The following is a 15,440-nucleotide window of genomic DNA, read 5'->3' on the forward strand; positions in this document are numbered from 1 at the left end:
AATTTTAAGACCTGAAATTGTCGCACTGCTATTCTTTGTTCTGTCTTCTCTAATGCAGGAACATGTACCCGATAAGGGCTTAACTAGCTTCCACCGGGCGACGGCGTGAACAGCCGTTTACAAGGTAGTGTCTATTATCACGGCAACCGTGAGAATTACCGTCAGAAATTTCTCACGGCAGTCGCCTCTGATTGGCTGAACACGCCACCCGAAGATTCTCTGGAACAAGTATTCCCTAAAATCTACGTTCTACAGCTGCTCCAGTGGCGCTGTGGTATGTATAGCACTTGCACTTGGACACGAAGGCCCAGATTCGAGTGAGGAATTGACGGAGTTTTCTTTTTTTTTTTTTAAGCTTTCGGAATTTTCGAAGTTTTCGCTCATCGTGATTTTGCTTTTTATTATTCTGCTTATTACTATATCAAGAGATGGATAGATATGTATAACGCATATAACGCATTCTATAAGCACACGGCTTATAGAAGGCGTTGGATTAGGTTTAATATAGGTTGGGTTATGTGCCATTGGGTGGGTTAGGTTAGGTTTGTTGCAGTTGGGCTGGATTTTGGTAGGAACTGGTACGTTCGGTTAGGTTACGTCAGGTTCGGGAAGGTTAGGTTATGTTAGGTTACGTTGGCAGTTTATTATTCAATGAATTTTATGCCAGCCACCTTTGAAGAAACTGCCGTGAGAACTCCCGGAGGTGATTCTCACGGCTGCCGTGAAATTAGACGCAGCCCGTTTACAACGTGTCCCTTCTTGTGAATGCTTACGCGTATGGCAGTAAACCCTGAAGCCTTAATAGCCAGAGGCTCAACATGCGTCAATGCTGCGGCTGCGCGGACTAGCACGAAGCCAAAAATGCGTCGGGTGGACAGCAAAGCGTGGTGTCTTCTCCACTCACCGAATCCTCCTCCAGCCCGCTGGTAGTGGTAGCCGAGCACAGCCAGCGCGGCCGCCATGGCGAAGAACATGAGCAGGGCCGTCGAGGCGATGCCGCACAGGGCCCGCTCGAGTCGCGTCCGCCGGTGCCACCATGGCGGGTTCCTGCGAAGGGCCACCAGGAAGAGAGCGGGAACGACGCCGCCGTCGGCAACGCTGTCGCCTCGCAGCGTGCAACGAACTTTCCTCGCCTTGCAGGACAGCAAAAGCATGCCACCACACTGCGCAACATCTGACAAACATCTGAACGCAGACGGCAAACATTCCATCCGTGCTACGTGCGTGGTCAGGACTTGGGCTAGTTGGCTTTGCGCGCTCGTGCTGTCCACGTCGTCCGTTCGTATTCTTTTAAAAAACGCGCCCTGGTAACTTCAAGCGAAGTCTACGGACGTACGTGCGTGGTCTCTGGAGGTTCGTGGGCAGGACATCTGGAGAACCATCTTTTCATTGAGAAAGAAAGCATATCTTTAGGATTACCCGATATCGCCGCCAGTGACGCGACTATGACGGTAGCGCTCGGCTCGCAGATTTTGCGAGGCAAGGTAACATTTGCACGTTCATCTACAGCGAAGGCGGAAGCTGTCAGAGTGGGTATGATAGCCGTGCAACGAACGCCGTCAGGGTGACAGGTATCAACCATAAACCTGCGGATACTCCTTCGCGTGTAACTCTCTGAACAAGCTAAGTGCAAGGTGCTAAGCCTGAAGGTGGCGGTGGTTCGCGTCTTCGCAAAGCGTGAATGAGTACGAGAGGGATTCCCGTGCGAGGGCGACGTGGACGCCCGGCGGCCTCGGCGGCGTGCTCACGGGCGTGCGCCGTCGGAAGGCCCGTGCAACGGCTCCACCAGCAGCCGCGACTCGTCCCGCGTATCCCGCGGCGCACCGGCGTCCATGGCGGCCGCTGCTGGCTCCTGTGCGCGCACGTCGGCTTCGTCGCTGCAGCGCACGTGCCCGCTGGATGCCCACAGTCGGATGATGATGACGATGACGACGACGATGATGACGTGGTGGTGGTGATTGCGGTGGTGATATTCAGTTCCGAGATATATATACGCGTATATGCGTTTCCTAGTCAGTACAGCCAGCCGTCACCTGAGCTTGCTTATGGGGGTTATATCACAGCATAAACGTACCTAAAGCATACAAAACCACCCGAACTGAAATAAATAACTGGAAAAACGGACCTGCAGAGGTTGAAAATCACAGTGTAGAAAAATATTCAACAGAAATAGCCGAAACCGATCTAAAGGAGGAAAACCCGTTAAAGCATCCTAAAGATGATGATGCTGATGGCGGCGCTACATGTTCATTGACGGCGAACCGACTCTCGCTTGTGATAACACGCCCTTCCTTCATTCAAATGCTGAAGTTTCTAATTTATAGTTTTGTGTAGCGGACGCATTAGCCCTCCTTACGTCCGATCGGACGTAAGGAGGGCTAATGCGTCCGCTACACGTCCGCTACACGTTTCGTAGGAACGCATCCACGTGGGGGATTAGCCAGGAATCGATTCCTGGCTAATCCCCCACGTGGATGCGTTCCTACGAAACGCACGCTCACGTGCACTCAGCATATTCGTGGTATTTTTTCTCTCTTCGTTGACGGCGCAGCCAAGAGCTTAAACATCTCTGCTGTCAATAACGCGGCTGGTGCCCGAACCCAGGCCAATCACTCCAAAACCCGCGATTTTACTCCTAGGCTACTGAGGCCGAGTAGCGAAGTTTTCTTAGCAGCTGTCCGAAAGAGTATTAGCAGTGTTCTAAGCGAACGAGTAGGTCGCGTTGAGTGCGCACAGGAATTTGCTTAAACGTAGAGCGCTGAAGTTTTACAACGCAAACGAAATAAAGCGAAAGGAACGGAACGGTTGAAGTGCGGAACGTGAGTTTAAATATTTTCCGAAACCAACTACAGCCCAACACCAAGGTTTGCTGGCGCACAGCAAGAGTACGGCTTGAACCCACAGGGGAACGGAATGGGGCCCATAGAGTGATGACATAATGGCGACGACGGCGACGAAGCATTTGTTGGTTGGTTGCCGCAAATAGTTGCACATGCGCCACGCAGGGGATTGGCAAAGGACCTGGCAATCGCATGCGAAAAAATAATGAAGACGAGGGGGCAAAAAATGTGTGTAACAGCAGTAAAGAAGAAAAAAAGACAGAAAAACGTAGCCGACTACCAAGAAGACCGGCCTGTTTCCGCAATGAAAGAATGACGATGATGAAAAATTCTTTTATTAGGAAGGGGAGGACCGAAGGTCGCTGGAGGGGGGAAGAGGGGAAGGGAGGTAGACGCCCACTAAATCACGCTCGTCAGGCCACTGGCAACGCCAAACTGGGCTAAGGACACCTGGTGTAATGCTTCTATGTCTGAAGTTTGAAGAAAAAAAAACACTATGGTTCCGTCTATGAAGACAAAAAGCGGAGCAATGCAGAACAAGGTGTTCCATGTTTGCTTCACACACACGGTGTGACAAAAGGTACGTGTGCAGGGGGCAGGGGTGTCAATGCCCTTCTTCCGGTCAGCAAGTGCCTGCCATTTATGGATGAAATCAGGTGTAGTGGCCGTGTTGGCAAGTGTTTTGTTGATAAATATTTCTTGAGATTGGCTGAGGGGAATTCCTTAAAGATTTGGGGAGGGATGATGCTTTTAATCTCTCGCGGTGAAGAAACCGGGGGTGCGTCGTACTCGCGCCATTTCAAAGTGGCCGCCTGGCGGAGAGTCCGCGTAGGGATGGTCGCGGAGGTCGCGAGAGCAGGAGAGGTTATTCCTCCTCCTCCTCCAGATTGTGAGGTGGCAAGATCATGTAAAGAATAAATCTTCAACTCTGCACCTTCCATTCTCTTGTGCCCCATCAGTTACGTGAGATTCGTTTAGTGTGAACTTATGGTCATGCGTGGATATTTTTCTTTGTAGAGTGACTGAGAGATTTCAAAAATGACGACGATTATGATAATTAACGATGATGCTTCTTTGCCCATCATTCTTCTTCGAATTGTCCACTGGCACCTACCTAATCCCCTATTGAGCATACCTTGAATTATAGTGATTCTGACAAGTAACCCAAACGTCGTCGACACACCGAAGTAGAAATAAGAAACAGATTGTTTGTTGCTTAAAAAGAAGGCATTTTTAACTTGGCATGGGTGCTGCCATTTATTTATTTCCAATACTGTGAACCCTTACGGGCTGTTCTCCATGTATGTATCTTCGTCTATTTAACCTTGTCGTTTAAACTGACGGAAAAGACCACAACAAAAGCATCCTCGCCTTAGTCATGTAGCCACTGCTCCACCAGTAACCTCCGTTCCTGCGTTTCATGGGGCTCACATCCACTGCCACTCGTGTTCTTTGATAGTCTCCTTACGTGACACTCTTCTTCTCCATCTTCTTTTTTCTGATCCGAAATAAAGCCTTTACCCGACATGTAGAGTCCCCCTTGTCTGTAATTTTTTATATTTTATTTTCTTTGCATCGTCTTGAATACCTGCCACTTGACAGGGAGCACTACTTTTCCACCTTCTTGCCGTGTGTTTCAGAATCCAAAGATATTGAAAGCGCTCTAGACATCAAATGGTTAAAGCTCCAGAAGGAGTCTAACGTGTCTCCGTCGTAACCGAAATCTGATGATCAGCCGGGTACGTCTTGTGAAAAAAACGCGCAGATTGTAATGGCTGAAATATTGAAAAGTCGAGGCAGAGTTATTCCGTCACTTTTGTAGCGTGAGCTACACTGGCCGAGGTTGAGCAGTTTCGCGTGTCTCCTGGAGAGCCGTGCTGCGCATGCTCGAGGAGCAGTGACGTTTCACGGCGCACAACTGGCGCGCCAGAGCCGTCGCCGCCGCGATTGGATTGGATTGAATTGAATTGGATTAAATTGGATTGGATTCAATTGGATCGGAAATCGTTTTAGCAGCAGTAAGCGTGATAATCAGCTAATCCTAGACAACCAGGAAACCCAAGAATAGCCAGCTGAACGCTAGCTCACGCTACGTATATCCTGGCATAGCCGAGCTAAGTCACTGGTATTTTTATACGCGACCGTAATTCGCCATCTCAAACAATAGATTCTGTCATTCAAGGGCGACGACAGCTGGTCGGCGTATGGGGCAACGCCCCGACCTGTGAGGTGTTGGTTGCTGTCTTTGAGATGATCGCTCGAGCGTTGAATGTGAGTCAGCAATTAAGCGGTTAGTGCAATCCGCTCCGGGTACCACGATTTCCTAAGAAATATGACCTGGTTAGAGTAAAGAGATATCGGTCATAAATCCAGTGGAGCTGGCTAGTATCACGATAGTATGAGCACGATACGAAGGGAAAAGCGAGTATACCGCCGATCTTTTGATTGATACGACAGAATTAGAATATTTTAGGCGGGATATTAGCCTGTCAAATGCTTCATACGAAGGCCTTTCATCTATGTATCTGCTGAAGACAGGGAACGTCGAAAGCGCTATTTTTTTATATTTGGGGGCATTCATAAAGGCAAAAAATTTACAATCAGTGACAAGCGCCACGGGAATTTCGAGTGAGTATCGTTTGATCCTTAAAGGGACCCAGAAAAGCCTTCTGTAAAAGTTACAAAAGGCCTGTATTGTCACGTAGCACCAATATAGCGATGCAATGCCGTTGGAATTATTGATCTACATTCAGTATTAGCTGCGCCAGAAGCAATTAAATTCACCTCTCCCCACTTGCCGATCGACTCCTCCTCCCTCTCTGCCTCCTTCAAAGCAGCTAGCTACATTCCTGCGCCTAGGCTCGCGTCAATCACTGCGGACCCGCCTTTGCTGCCTTTGCCTCGGGATCGCGCAGGAAGGAGGAAGAGCAGCCGGAAGCCAATGGCAGTGACGCCGCCGGCGGCCGACCTTGCCGGCGATTGGGCGAATCAGGGGGCGCCTTCGCCGTTGCGTCAGCAGCGATCGCCGTTGCGTCACCCGCGGTCGCCGTTGCGTCAGCCGCGGTCGGCTCGCTGCGGCGTCGCGCTCATCGGCTGAGAAAGGCGATCTTCAAAAATTGTTTACAAATTATCTGTACAACGTATGGGGCTCACACTTGGCTCAAAAATCCCCCGTTATGTGTTCTACCACCTGAATGCATTTGATTGCCACCTTCACAAAGCTTTTCGGGGTCCCTTTAAGCATATTAAGCATATTGCCTTCTGCAAATAAACCTAACCTTCCCCGGAGTCTTCAGGTGCCCCCTGACTGAGGGAGCCGAGCTACCCCATCTGTAAAAGAGGGGGACACCCCCTGTTCCGGCGGCCCTGTGGTGAAACATTTTTCAGAGCTTCAGAGAATACGCGCCAAATTCGGAGTCCCCACCGACTCGGCACGCCCTCTACTCGCCTTGCTTCCAAATTGATGCATCGCCGTCGTTGTTGCAGTTAACTTTATTAGGCTAACTATGGAAGGCCGCAAATTGACGCTGTGCCTGCAGTTCTTAGTATTTCATTAGAGAAATCCCTTCCCGTTTAAAGAGTTCTCGCAGAAAACTTCTGAATTCGGCATATTTTTAGACGCTTTACCTTCAAGATCGAAAACTCTCAGCTGAAGCTCATCGCTAAACATTTAATTAATTTCTTTTGACTACTAGTCACCCCCATCCCAAGGGATTGCTAATTTTTTATTGAGAAAAAAATTCGACATTTCTAATTGCATTCCTTAATTTAGGTTACGATAAACGCCCTGCGAGAGTATACAGATGGCCCCGAGTCGAGCATGACCCCGAAGCACAGCAGGGGCCATTTGGATGCGGCAGGAAGCAGGCCGCAATGTCTCCTCTCATTTGAGGTTCCGTGTTGACAACTGCAATCCCATTTTCTCCACCGCAGCTAGCGCAATCTCAGTTCTCCTGGCTGGCTAAACGGCTGGTTAAACAGCCCCGTGCTATGGTAAGCAGCAAAGTCGGAACCCCCGATTTTTTTCCGTCATCGTGTCCTAGCTACTCACTTGCACAGATGCAGTCAGAAAAAAATTCTGCAGAAATTCAGAGAATTATCTACTAATGCGTAGCATTCTTATGCCGACTGTCTTGAGAGTGAGTTTTCTCGATCCAAATTTTTTTGTTTTTTTTTCTAAATCCTGTCCGACCAATTATCTACATTTACGCTATTATAAAGACTACAGGTGGAACTTTCGCGAAATCTGCATTATTGTGAAAATGCCATGCGGTACACGTTTTGACATTTTCCGTAATTTTAAAATATTTCTCTTATTTCTTTTTGTTTTTCCGAATTTCGTGCGACCAGTTATCTCCATTTACGTTATTACAATAATTACAGGTGGAACTTCCACGATATCTGAATTTTTCTGGAAATGCAGGGTGTTACACGGTCCTGGCTGTGGGAATACTCGGCAAATAATGCTAGACATTAAAATGAACCAGTGCGAACAGTGACGCAAGAGCGGAGTGGACTTGTTAGCCGCGGGAGTTATGGATGTAGCACTAAACAGCCAGGAAGGGAGAGGCGTTCGGCAAAATCTTTACTCACAAAAATACCCGTAAGAAAAGGGTCAGCTACGTGCGCAAAACGGGCGTATGCCACGGGCCTTGTACGACTAACTTTCGCGGTCTGTCAACGCCTAGAGGGGCGGGGTGCCAGACGCAGACGCGGTGTGCACACCTGAATAAACCGCTGCACCAAACGCGCCCGCCAGCTACCAAACACTCGTAGAAAGGGAAGAAAAGTATACATGAACAGTGGCCTCATCCGTCTCACCATTCACGACAATTACTTAAGACCCCGTTCCCGCCTCCATCACCGCCCCTGCCTCCTCGATACCCGCGGGACGCCCCTCTTACGCCGCACGACACCGCGTTTAAAACTGCTAAGGGAATCGCCAAAGAGCATCAGTTCATTGTCCTTCGCAATGTAAGTGAAACGCAGGCGGCTTGCTCTTCAAGTGAAGCCTACGTCGCAAACGTTTTCTTTTAGCCCGCCAGCGACGCCTCCTGCGTTGTCGCTGCCATCTGTAGCGCTCGGAGCAGCTGCGCAGAGACGGTGACGTCATCTATCACGTGGGCAACTCGACGCGCTCAGTACGCACGCATGGGCGGTGCCGTTCACCTGCACCAGTCGCCTGCGCTGACAGGCCATGCACAAGACAGCCAAAACGTGCCTTCATTGTATGGAACTCAAGGAAGTAAACCTCTGTTTATTTTCTTATCGTCTTGGAATTGGGAGGACTGATATTTCAAAAGTGAGCAAAAGAACGGCGCCTGTCTTTCCGTTGAAAGCGATTTTACGTCGCAGATTTTTGTTGCCTAAAACGTGAGCTACACAGTCACGTGATAGCGGTCCCAAACTCCTCCAAATCTGATATTTATCTCGAAACAAAAAAATTGACAGGAAAATATGCTCTACCAACACACGGCAGAAAACGAACGCCAGGTTCCCGTACCTGAGCTCGTCTTCTTCCTCGTCGTTAAGCCGCAGGTCGAGAGTTTCTTCTATCTTCCTCATAAGACGCTCCCCGAACAGGACTTCCATTCCGGACCGAACGACGGTGCCGAAATTTCGGACGGACACCGCTCTGTCGAGCGGCGAATACGACATAGTGGCGAGAAGCTCCTCATGTGCTGGAGGGCAATTCATCATGATTTCGAACAATGTAAGACTTAGCACGAGCACGACGGGGCCGACGCTGCCGGGAGCCGCACAGGTGATTTACGTACGCCTCAGAACGAAGCTTCTTTATTTGCTTTCTCTCAGAAGCGCGAAATTTAATTTTGTTTACTGCGCTTACTGAGACAGCCAACAGTGTTGAAATAAAATAGTAATAGTAGTAATAATAACAATGGTTATTATAATAAAGGTTTATAAAGAACCCGCGAAAAGCCTAAGCTTCTGTTCTGACGTAGTAAAATGCGTAAAAAAGAAAATACGTCGCTGAAATACAGCCGCAGTTAGGAAAATCAACAGTAAACAAGAAGTAGCAGCGAATAAAATATAATAAAAATAAGAAGTACAACAAAAGTAGAAAAACGACATACAACCACGATTGAATGACTTGGGTACTCTAATCTTCGAATCATCACAAAAAGATGAAGTACAACGGTGTAAAACTTGGGGAAAGCAAGTAGGTAATAATAACAACAGATATAATAACAATAGTAACCTGCTCTTCGCCTAACGAATCCCACTCTATTACGATTTAAAAGTGTGATGATACCGTGCTCGGCATGCGTAGCGCCTTGTATAGTGCATATACAAAGCTTTTTTTTAATAACCTTCAGTTACAAGTAGGCCTCGTTCATGCCGTTTTTGGGACTTGAACGTCCTTGTTTCTCGCGGCAATTTATTTGTTTAATTAACGCGTCCCAAATCAATTGGTATGTTGTCTCTCACTCTTACAATTTAAAGGGACCCTGCATAAATTCTTTCAACATTTTTCCAAATCTTAAATGCTTGCATAACGTAGTCACCCAACACACATGGTACTTATATTAGGGTACCTCAGCCAAATCAGATAACTTGGAAACTCGCTCTAAGGATTTTGCTCTCTTTCCCGGTCTTGACGTTCTTTGACGGCCCGAATTACGTCACTGAGGCCATGTAGCGGCTGTTAGCCGGTTTTCCTTCAGTTGCAGCAATGAACGCGCTTCGATAGCAACTTTAAAAATAAAGCCACAAAAACAAAGCAGCAACGGAATGCGTGTCTGGTGCGACGAGCAAATCGCGCAGTGTCGCTCAGTGCTGGCGATAACTGTAGCTTTCGCAGTGCTTCCAGACGCGAAGGAAAGAGTGAAAGCGTTTATCGAGAATGTTGCAGGGTCCCTTTAAACCCGGTGCAGGAACATCACACAATTCCAGGAAACATGTTTCTTTTTCACAACCTCCTAGATGACTCGTGACTTTGAAACTCTCCTCCGATTCCGTGAAATTCTTTTCAGTCAGCATTTTGTACATGCGCGTCTGCATTATTAGGTAAGTCTCCACCCAGCTATACGGGCTTCTTTTATCCCTTCCCCAAAAAGTTTTCACCGCGCCCACAGTCGTCCTTATAGGCCGCTCTCGGTAGCATTCCTGCACCGGACAAAATTTCCCGATGGTACGGTGGTGGAGACACCACTTCTTGCGTCATGTAATTTGTTGTCTGTCTGTTCAGTCCAGTGTGTTTGCCAGATTTTTCGAAGTTTTCTTCGGATGTGTGGCTTCATGTCGGTGCAGGGTACAGGTACGGTGTAGGGTACGTAACAGAACCCCTCTCGGGACCATACACCACCCACAAACGCGACAGAAGTCGCCTTGGCTATAGACCACGGATAGGGCACACTTATACATCGCACTCGTACCTTCTCACGGGGTCTTCAAGGCCCCAGTGCAGCAGGTGCGGAGGAGCCCTATCCGTAGTTCACATACTCCTTCAATGCAAGGTACTCGACACCACACGACACAAACATTTTCCTAAACTGTATAAACAACACATCCCGCTACACCCATCACACTTCTTGGCCGACAACCCAATGTTTTCTATTAAGCGTGTTTTTCAGTTTTTATCAGACTCCAAGTTTTTACAGCTTCTTTCATATTATGCATAATCATCCTGGCCCTATACGCCAGCCATCATCATAGATTTTAAGTCACTTCACTTTTGTTTTACTTAGATAATTGTGCATTTAATTGTACATCTGAGTTATCATCAAAGAACCTTGTTTCTGGGCCTCTTTGCCCTTGTTGGCCTTGCGCCATTAAACCCGAACCATCATCATCACTTCTTACGTCATGTTAAAAGTCCTCTCACCAACTGGCCCAGCTTCTACCTTAGTCTCTTCTTCCTCCTAACTTGAACAATACTAGGTGCAAAAACGCCCGTGTTATTGCACAAACTGTGTCAACTTAGCAGTGCACAGGAAAGCGTAGAAGCGTCTGTCTGACCATACCTCCGCAATACGGTCGTAAACATGACCGTTTCTCTCCTGATTCGGCGCGACAAGTAGCGATAGCGAGTGAAAAATTAGCAAGAAATATAGGCTGTCCGCATATAAAGTACGTGTGGTGTCATCTAGATGCTGACTGTTGGCGGTCTTTACGTCAGAGGGAAATGGCCACTGTCCTTGAGGTTGCTGCCGCGACTTTGCTTAAAACTCTACTAAACGAAAACACTCGATTGCATCGTCATTCGAAGGAATTCACCATAGAAAAAAACGCTAATTGCGGATAAAACCACACAAATTGTACGAGTATTGGGCGCGTCAAATTAATGGCCTGTTAATTGATTCTACTGATAAATGTAGGCGGTGCCAAGGCTCATACTTTGCAGTTGTTTCTGTGTGCCGGGTTGTTTGGACCGGGCGTACATACAAATGAAGTTGCGTGTTCTTCCAGCAACAGCGCTAATGACATAAATCAGGAATGTCCGCAAAGAGACCGAAGCTAAAAAACGACGCGGCTTTTGTTTGACAGGTACACGCGGACGCTGCCCTCCGATTTCCACGCTTCTCAATTCGAACCCGAAGTTCATCGTTCGTAAAAGCATGGCGATAATGAAATGCTGTGCGGCGGCCTAAGCAAGGCTCTGTATTTTGAATCTCCTTCCTTTATGCAGCTTTGGCACACATTAAACATCGCAAAGGGTCGGCTCACGGCCTCAAGACCTAGTCCTATACAGACGAAGCCGAAAGCATGCCTCGGCGGCTATTTTTCCATATCAAGCTTACTGAGAAAAAAACTGCCGCCTGAAAGCATATACCAGACCGAATGCTCACTTCCGACACGCCTCAGGGAGGCCAAAACGAGAGTTCCGCGCAGCCGAACGGATGCGCCGTTCTCTGCGTTAAAACGGATGTTCCAGAACCCCGACCTCGTCGTCGGCTGCAGGTGTCGCTCACCGTTGTGCGTGTCTCATGTCTCCGTCGTCGTCGCGAATGGTGACCGCGCAGAATCCGGAAGGCCCGACTGGCCGTGGCGGCTGCGGGACGGGTCCCCTGCACGCCAGGGCCAGTCGGACTGGTCTCGACGGCGGCTCCCGATAACCACGCGGCTCAAAGGTCATTGCCATGCGGGCCAGCTGAGAGCAGTACCGCTATGACCGGTGCGTGACGCGTCCCTTCGCGATTCCGGTATTCGCCGCACGCGACGATCCTCTCTATTCCAAAAAAGCGGCTCTCCCCGGGACAACTTCGGAGTTCTTCGTAGTCTGCTCCCCTTCTCGTGTGCCCGCCTGCGGAGCTAACCTCGGCTCAGATTGTGTTCGCTGAGCGCACATTCAAATCTTGCTAATAGCAAAAACACGCACAAAAATCAGAAAAAAACCTCGCCTAACCCAAGAGTGATTATTTGCCAGATCGTTCTAGGGCATCTTCGGCCGTCTCCGGTGTTTACCAAGACATTTCTCTCCCCTTTTTTTCTATCTCATCTCGTTGTTTTCCGCGTTCGCTCGATCTGATTGTCGAGCATACACTCTGAGGCAGTACCCTGGTTCAACTTCACTGCAATGCATTCGACCGACTGATCAATGCCACGAAAGCAAAGTGCTCACCATATGACTCAAAAACGGGATCTGCGCCCTGGCATCGCACAATGCAGAACGTCATGCTTGCATTCCGTGATCCCATAACGCAGACCAAACTTGCGGGTCGAATCGACATCGTCGTCCGCCGAAATTTTATTGTTGGTTGCATGGATTGGTCAGTCGAATGCGCTGTGGTCAAGCTCAACCACGGGATCGCCTTAGGGTGCAGCATCGAAACGAAGCCATTTACTCTATAACCCGACAAGGTATTGAAGTTTGGACTTCAGGTTTGTTTATTGAATGCGACAGACCTCAAACATCGAAGCGTTCGATGATTACAGTGCTTCAGTTAATGAAGAGCAATGTAAATTTCATCAACAAAAAGTGTGGTAAGAGCAAAAAATTCATGTCACCTATGTTATACGTGAGAATCTTAGTTTTCGTTTCGTGGCGTGTATGCCGAATAGGCGGCGAGCATTTGCATATTTGCGAACGATAACCACGCATCAAATGTACGACGATGACACGTGCAATAGCCTTTAGGATTTTTAAGGCAAACGCGCGCCTCTCTATCCTGACGGAGTACCACACAGCAAATTTTCTGGGGTGTTACGATGATCCACGAAAATCGGGAGAAGCGAAATCGTCCCGCACGCGAGAAGGCGTGCGCTGCTGATTCCATATAATTATCTCGAAGTATAGAACGGAATGAGTAGGCAAAATGTAGGGCTCCGCCAGTATTGTTCTAAGCAAGGATGTTGCTTTACTAGGGGTAAGTCGTCGACGATGCTCAGTGTTTAGTTGTATAAACCAGGCTGTATAAAAGGAATGAACGTATACGTTGGTAGTCAATAGATGAGCGATTGCGCATTCAGTGAAGCAATTCAGATCACTTAGCAACATCGGCGGATGAGAAAGAACAGAGCAGAAACTTTATGTGATAGGGAGAGGATCCCTTAGGCGGGGTTCTTAAGATAGGAACTCCGATGAGCGTCATGCGAAGGTCTCTCATTATCCCTTTGCAGTATATCACTGGGTAGGTAATATCGTGCTAGAAGGCTTCAGAGTACGCGCACAATTTTTTTGTCGTTGAGCTACCTAATGCTTAGGCAAAATAGAGTTCTGCGGCTCAAATCGTGCTCGGCTCCCTGCCCTGCACCAGTCAGCCATAACAAATACGGCACCGCGCAGCATTACTTAACACCGTTATTACCGTCATCATCATCATAATCACTACCATCATATTCGGCTACTCGTCTGTGTTCACTGTGGGACGAAGGCCCCTTTCATAAACACCCGACCACTCCAAGTTTCGCTCTTTAACACTGAAATGCATTGATGATTTGATTGATTGTAGGGTTTAACGCGCCGACGCAACGCAGGCGATGAGGCTCGCCGTAGTGGAGGGCTCCAAATTAATTTTGACCACCTGGGGATCTTTAACGTGCGCCGAAATCTCGTACACACGGGCGTTTTTGCTTTTCGCCTCCATCAGAAAAGCGGCCGCCGCGGCCGGGAATCGAACCCGCGACCTCGTGCTCAGCAGCGCAACGCCTTAGCCACTGAGCCACCGCGGCGGGTAACACTGAAATGCAGTATCATTTAAGAGTGAATTCCCTTTAATTTCTTTTCACACCTCTAGTTTTTCTACAACTGAATTTCCCGCAAGTGACATTCTGCTTGCTGCCACATCGAATCCCACTCCACCGTACCTTGTTACTACTGTCAACATTGTTGTTACCACTGTTATTTTGTTACTCTACCTGCTGTTGGTCCTATAGGCATCGCGTGTCCAGCCCACTCTAATTTCTCCTCTTACATATTCTCTCAATTAACGGTTGCAATTAGAGCGAGTTGATTGATTTAGTTATATATATATATATATATATATATATATATATATATATATATATATATATATATATATATATATATATATATATACATATATATATATATATATATTTATTTATTTATTTATTATTTTTGTTTATTGATTGATTGATTGATTGATTGATTGATTGATTGATTGATTGATTGTAGGGTTTAACGCACCGACGCAACGCAGGCGATGAGGCGCGCCGTAGTGGAGGGCTCCGGATTAATTTTGACCACCTGGCGATCTTTATCGTGCCCCCAAATCTCGTATAAACACGGGCGTTTTTTGCTTTTCGCCTCCATCAGAAAAGCGGCCGTTGCGGCCGGGAATCGATCCCGCGTCCTCGTGCTCAGCAGCAGAACGCCTTAGCCACTGAGCCACCACGGCGGGTGAAGAGCGATTTGCAATAGCCAGCCAGGCTATTTGGTTTCGACAATACAGCGGCCTTGTGTTGAACTCACCAAGCTTTCCACGATGTTTAACGCGCAGAGTGGGGTGTGAAATGCGCAAGTAGGCCAACTAGAAAACTCCGTTCTTACACCGAAAATTATACCGAAATGAGCCCTATCAAGTCCTCTGACCCTCCTCCCTCCCCAAACCCTTACCACCGCACTGCGATCAATCGAAAACCACGTGGAAATAATTACGTTTCAGGCTACCACATTTAAGCCAGCCATCTCCACAAATGCAAAAAGCTGAAGTAATTATCTTAGACAGCGTCCTGGTAATTTTACGAGGCCATTTTTAGCAAGTGTCGCCGGTCTGCTTGCTCAAAGTACGCAGCTTTTGGCAAGATATCCAACGTGTGTGAGAAACTCAATGGTGGGGATCGATGAGCCAACGGTGGCTCACTGTTTGACGCGTCCCCAGACTGGACACATAAGCTCGGTACAGGTTGTATTCACTGGCGAGGCACGCATGCAGACAACCATGTGAGTGCGCCGTTACTAGTTACGTCGGGCCCCGCGGGATGGCGGTACTTGTCCGTGCTAAGCCACAGTGATCATCATCATCATCAAGCACATGATGTGTGTTGGGACGTTCCAAACTCTTCCCCACCGAACGCAAAGTATTGTCTCGACTCCAATGTGAGTGCGATTAATAAAATCTCTGTTGACATCACCGTTGAGAATCGGGTTGAAACAAAGCAGACGACGCACGCGTT

At 48.1% G+C, this 15,440-nt stretch overlaps 1 protein-coding gene across 3 annotated transcripts in view; it reads right to left on the reverse strand.

Annotated features, from left to right (window-relative positions):
• Nep2 (M13 family metallopeptidase neprilysin 2) overlaps positions 1-15,440 on the reverse strand; it is a 93,641-nt gene that overhangs the window by 32,031 nt on the left and 46,170 nt on the right. For 2 of the 3 annotated variants that reach the window (XM_077675992.1, XM_077675991.1), the window contains exon 2: positions 905-1,047. In XM_077675992.1, the coding sequence (XP_077532118.1) occupies positions 905-1,047 (143 nt within the window). Of the gene's footprint in view, positions 1-904; positions 1,048-8,343; positions 8,516-15,440 lie in introns of those variants that run through there. The other variant, XM_077675990.1, reaches the window with a different exon arrangement.

This window comes from Haemaphysalis longicornis, unplaced genomic scaffold, assembly GCF_048455015.1.
Source record: "Haemaphysalis longicornis isolate Haplotype H1 unplaced genomic scaffold, Haemaphysalis longicornis Haplotype H1 scaffold_7, whole genome shotgun sequence".
Classification (NCBI taxonomy): Eukaryota; Metazoa; Arthropoda; class Arachnida; order Ixodida; family Ixodidae; genus Haemaphysalis; species Haemaphysalis longicornis.